Consider the following 5652-nt stretch of genomic DNA (forward strand, 5'->3'; position numbering starts at 1 on the left):
GGTTTTTCAAAATTCAAAAAATTAACTCATCTCTTGATGGCAATTTCATTTAAGGTTGTGCATTCAATATTTTTTTATTATTTTTTTAATTTTTTTTCCTTCTTCTAATCTATTGGACAGGTTCTTAGGACATAATCTATGCAATTAGAATATTTTTATCAGCTTCTGTTAGCTAACAATAGGGCTTCAAAAGTCACTTTTTTGAGGCAGATGGTACACATGCCCTACAAAAACTACTGATCAGAAAAATGTGAGAAAAATATGCAAGTCTCCTATTTAATAAAGCAAAAATCATGTCAACTTTGTTTTTGAAAATCTGAAAAAAAAATTTTTTTATGCATTTTAAACTCCTTTTCCACATTTAATGTTCGTTCTATAGACTTCAAATTTATATCAACTTGTAGCGCTGTTCTTGATGAATAAAGTTCATGTTTAAACTTCTTCTATAAACACAATAATAGCCGTGGTTATGTGTACCTTTAAAGCACGGTTTTACACCTGCTATGCTCGGCACGCACACGATGGATGATTATACAGCGCCCGCACTCGCACAAACAGCAGGAGCGCGGCCAGGCACCTTACCACTCCCACATTCCTTTTCCCCACCAACTATGCATACTCATTCCTACCGCCGTCCCAAGCTACCAGTCAAGACCAGCAGCGGGAAGAATATTGCTTATGCATTGTGCCACTGTTGTGCAAATTACTTCGCTGAAATAGTACTTCGCCGAAATATTTTCTTTTGCAACCATTTTCTCTATAGTTTTTAGTTTTCTATATTTTTTCTCAACCTAACTATGCCGCGAAAACGTTATGTTTGCAAAAACAATAAAAGATCACGTGCGGCTAGAGCTCGGGAGAAGAAGAAACAGGAGAAGAAAGAAGAGTCTGCTTCTGTTTTGAATAACTTTTTGGTTGAACTGGAAGATAGTGATGACGAGATAGTGATGGCTGATGCTGGAAGCTCCAATGCAAGCTGGTAAGTGCACTGTTATTCATTATTCATTCAAATCATTGATAAAATGCCAGTTTTAAAAATACTTGAACAATCTCTCGGACTGGAATAAGTATAATTATTATGAATCGGTATTGAACAAAGCTCAATTGATAAAACAAATGAAAACTAGATTATGAAATTTATGTATCTATAATCCATAGAATTATTAAATTATCATGATAAGCTCATGCTATATTTTTGCTAATAAGCAAAATAATATGTAAACCATCATACCATGTATATAATGCAAATTATGAATATCATGAGTCAAAATCACGTGAAATAAAGTAAAATCATTTGAATTCAAAATAAATTTCTTTCATTTCTAGAAAAAAAAAACAGTTATTCATTTGAAAATTGATAATTCAGGTTATTATAAAAGTTATTCTAGAGGGAACAAGACTTGAAACAATTAATTTCCTGTTTGGAAATAGGTGTAACCCTTTCCAGAAGGGTTGTAACCCTTTTACTTGGTATTTTACATGAAGAAATTGACGGTTTATCATTTCCATCAGTCTTCCAGTTTATCAATAATAGGTCCATTCATTAGTTTAATATTGATTGCTCATCAATATTAATACAAATCTCAAATCATAGAGTGATGCTAATCAGTCATATTTTAAATTCAAAAATGATCATTATAATAAATTAATTTGGAAAATAAACAATCAAAGACAGCAGGTTGCAGAAGAAAATACGAATTATGGAAGATTGTATACAATAGGTACTGTATTTCCTGTTTCCATATACATAATGCCGTTATTATTTTTTGTAATAATTATTATGTTCATGCAATTGTTATGAATTGATATTTATTAATATTTATTACCTAATTATATAGGTAATTATAATTATTATAGAGGAACGAATTATCTGAGTTCTACTGTATAAACATTATTTATATACTGTTAATAGAAGAGCAGAGGAATACTTGAAGGGATCGATTGAAATTGATTTGTTTTTGTGTGTGTGTGTGTGTGTGTTTAGGCCTCAAGTCTACACAAAGTTTTGTGTGCATTGGCATTCTGAGAAACGACATTGACAATCTGGCAAATACTGCGGAAGCATAGCACTATGTCTAGCCTGGCAGCCGTGGTGATTTGTAAACACAAAGAATTGTTTGACATTGTTGATCCATAATCATAAGAATAACTTTATGGTTCTATTCAACTGTCAGAGATAATGTATTCTATCTATTCTATTGTATTCTACATATACATATACATATGTATATAGAACATTTTCATATTAGTAATATGAGTAAGCCATTCAAAATAATAATTAAAACCTTTTATATTTTTTTAGTTATAATTAATGCTTTAGATTTTGGCACATATTCAGGTTTGTTTTTTATAGGGACCAACGTAATTCACCTGAAAATTCATTCAATGTTGAAAATGAAATGAACCATGGTGATGAGTTGCCGCCTTTACTCTTTGAGCGAGGAGAAGCGGAACCAAACAGCAACACAGCTAAGAGGCCACCGCATTGTGGACATTCAACATGTACTAAAACAACTTCAAGTGATAGCGAGTCACCCAAAACAATGCACTTTGGGGAAATATACATACAAAAGAGAAATCACCAACGGATTATTTTGTAAATGGCTGTTCTACTGTGATAACTGCAAAAGAGAGTTCATTGTTACATCAGAACCATCCAATCAAAAAGAAGATGTAAATGACGCTCTTGTATGGGGAGCCATGGTGGTTGGAATTGGATTTTCGCAACTTGATGAAATGATGAGTGTGTTGGATGTTCCAATCATGGGTCACAATAAGTACAAAAGCCATGAGACAAGAGTTGGTAATGTGAGTACAATACATTCCCACTGCTATTTTCAACTCTATTTATCTCTAAGCAAAAGTGAGAAAGTCTCAAAATCATCAATTTGTCTAATTTTGAGAGTCTAAACTCTCAATAGTCGTAAATATTGAATAAATGCTTATCACTATATATTTCATTTTCTAAATCTTCATATGTATACATATTTTCAGGCTTGGGAAGAAATTTTTTTTCAAAAAATGAAAGAGAACGCCGATGAAGAAAAAAGACTTGCCTTGGAAAAGGGTAACATGTTCCATGGGGTTCCATTCATAACGGTAATTGGCGATGGAGGCTGGGCTAAAAGGTCTTATGGACATGGGATGAATTCTAGTGGCGGAGTGGTAAGCTATTAAGAAAAAAAAAATAAAAAAAAAAAAATATATATATGTCCAATGTATGTTAGCTAACTTTATCATTATTCACCAGTAATCAGCTTTGGTTGCTAGTAGTCAATGTTTGATTTTTTTTACTTCAAACAATGAAGCTCTTATCTTGAACAGATTTAATTTTTTAGTACTTTATCGGTTTTTAATAAACCTTTGGAAATTCAGAATTCATAATTTAACTAAATTTAGTAATTGACGTTTATTGCAAATGCTTGAATTTTCTTTCCAAAAAGTGTACGTGTAGGTGTAACCCTTTCCAGAAGGGTTGTTGTAGTAACCAAAAATGCTTCAACACAAAAGCGTTGTAACCATTGAGAATCTCCTCATCTTTGAAGATATTAAAAATAATGACTCAAACTAGAGGTTTCATTATTACTCCTGTCACAGATATGACTTCACGCTGACAGAAGAATAACATTTGATATTCTATTTTTTTCAGGGTGTAATAATTGGAGCTGAAACTAAGAAAATATTATTCATTGGTGTGAGGAATAAGTTTTGTTTTTCTTGCACAAATCCCAAAAAGAAAAATGCCGAACATGTATGTTACAAAAACTACACGGGGCCAAGTACTGGAATGGAGAGCAGCATTATTGTTGAAGGTTTTCGGAGAAGTGAGGAAGACTATGGGCTGATCTACAAAAATTACATTGGAGATGGTGACTCAAGCATGTATGCTAAGATTCAAGAGGGGTGTTCTTATGGTAGATACATTCAGAAGATTGAGTGCACCAACCACGTGACTCGTGCTCTGAATGACAACCTTCACAAGGTGGCAGAAAATACGCAGTTTCCACTCTCTTCTTGGAAACTCTTGAGCAAGCCTGCTCCAGGTGAGACGGTTAGCCGATTGGAAAGAATTGTGAAGGGGGTTAGGACAGCCATAAAAGGAGCCGGTGTGAATAGAAATGCTCAAGACATGGTGAATCTCAGGGCTACACTGAAAAATGCTCCTGATCATGTTTTTGGGAATCACAACAAATGTGGAACATTCTGTAAAAGGAAGGAATTAAACGAGGAAAATGTTCTCCCAGAAATTGATGTGGTTGTCATGAGCAAGATAAGAACACTGATCGGAAATGTGGAGTCAAAAGCAGAGAGCCTGGTCTTCAACGAAACAACCAATATTGCTGAAAGGTACATGGGATGTGTGGCAAAATTCACAGGCGGCAAAAGAGTCAATTTTTCAACAGGTACATACCCTCAACTCCATTCACTCCATTCTATTTTTTAGATTATAGTTTCCATTTTGTTAAAGAAAATCAGTGGAAGGAATAAACACATAACGCTTAATTAAAAAAGACTTGTTCACTTCCATGCTAATTTATTGCATACTAGGCGAAATTATGAAAATTCTTCTAGTTATTTAATTAAAAATTTCACTTTTTGTTGAATCATTTGATGGTGACAGTATATGGCATCAAGTTTCTCTTGTAAGTTACGCTTCTTCTTATTCATAGATATTATTCTCCAAAAGAGGGATTGAAAATACATTGAAGGTTTCTACACATGTGAATTAAGAATATTAAAAAATGAAAATTCCCAAGAATATGCCCAATATTAAAGTTTTTCGTGCTTTCTTAGCTTTTTTCGAGAACTAATTGGCGGAAAATGTTGAAATTTTGAAGACAGGTTCAGATTAGGTCTAGAAATTAGATGAATAAGGTGAGTGAAACGAGCCTGCCGGTTAGTAATTTATTAATTAATTTTCCATTCTATTTTTCAGATGGTTCTTTCAAAAGGAGGTGTGTTGGGGCAGGACTTGCACACACTGCAGGATCTGGCTGGCATCTAAGTCCATGGAAAAAATTCAAAAACAAAAGTCCTGGGGCAATTTTCAAAAAGAAGATTTTGATGCGAGAGAAGAGAAGCATGAAAAGAAAATTGCTCTTTGAAGTTAATCAACCAAAAAGAAAACGTCGAGTGGGAGGAGGAGGCTACGATGCTGAGTATGGTCCACTTGCAGTCAAAGCTGACATTGACGTTCAAGAAATGATGGAAAAAAGTGAACATTTCCTGCAAGAGCTCAGGAAAGATGTTGAGTTTGGAAACCTCAAATTGAACGAAGACACTATAGGCCAGCACACGAATGCACTTTGGAGAGAGAAGAGAATCAGTCGCCTAACTGCATCTAAATTTGGTGCAGTTGCCAAGAGACTTGACCACACTCCTTGCCATAACCTGGTCAAGTCAATAATTATAAAGTGGCCACTTTACACAGAAGCTGTAACTTTTGGCTGGGACAACGAGGAAAAGGCTATAAAGCTGTATGAGGACCTCACTAAATCTATGGTCAAAAAGTGTGGCCTCTTTGTGGACCTAGAAGATCCTTTCCTAGGTGCCAGTCCAGATGGACTCATAGGAGATGATGGGCTCATTGAGGTGAAGTGCCTACACTTGGTGAAAGAGCTGGGCCTGAAAGAACACCTTAGTATAAATAGA

The 5652-nt window shown here is 34.5% G+C and overlaps 1 protein-coding gene across 1 annotated transcript; it reads left to right on the forward strand.

The window, feature by feature from the left end:
• Positions 1-795: 795 nt before the first annotated feature.
• LOC120350228 lies at positions 796-5005 on the forward strand. The gene is made up of 6 exons (XM_039422795.1): positions 796-979; positions 2354-2530; positions 2631-2808; positions 2995-3165; positions 3650-4387; positions 4937-5005. Exons 1-6 carry the CDS (start codon positions 798-800, stop codon positions 5003-5005), a joined length of 1515 nt encoding a protein of 504 aa, XP_039278729.1. The 5' UTR covers positions 796-797.
• The last annotated feature ends 647 nt before the right edge of the window (positions 5006-5652 follow it).

The sequence above is a fragment of the Nilaparvata lugens genome, chromosome 3 (genome assembly GCF_014356525.2).
Source record: "Nilaparvata lugens isolate BPH chromosome 3, ASM1435652v1, whole genome shotgun sequence".
Lineage (NCBI taxonomy): Eukaryota > Metazoa > Arthropoda > Insecta > Hemiptera > Delphacidae > Nilaparvata > Nilaparvata lugens.

What these genes read in the sequence shown, in the direction of transcription:
- LOC120350228 (XM_039422795.1), top strand. Translation starts at nt 798, where the DNA reads ATGCCGCGAAAACGTTATGTTTGCAAAAACAATAAAAGATCACGTGCG. An exon ending in ACAACTTCAAGTGATAGCGA is followed by an intron (nt 2,531 to 2,630) that starts GTCACCCAAAAC and finishes TAACTGCAAAAG; the next exon opens with AGAGTTCATTGTTACATCAG. An exon ending in ATGAGACAAGAGTTGGTAAT is followed by an intron (nt 2,809 to 2,994) that starts GTGAGTACAATA and finishes ACATATTTTCAG; the next exon opens with GCTTGGGAAGAAATTTTTTT.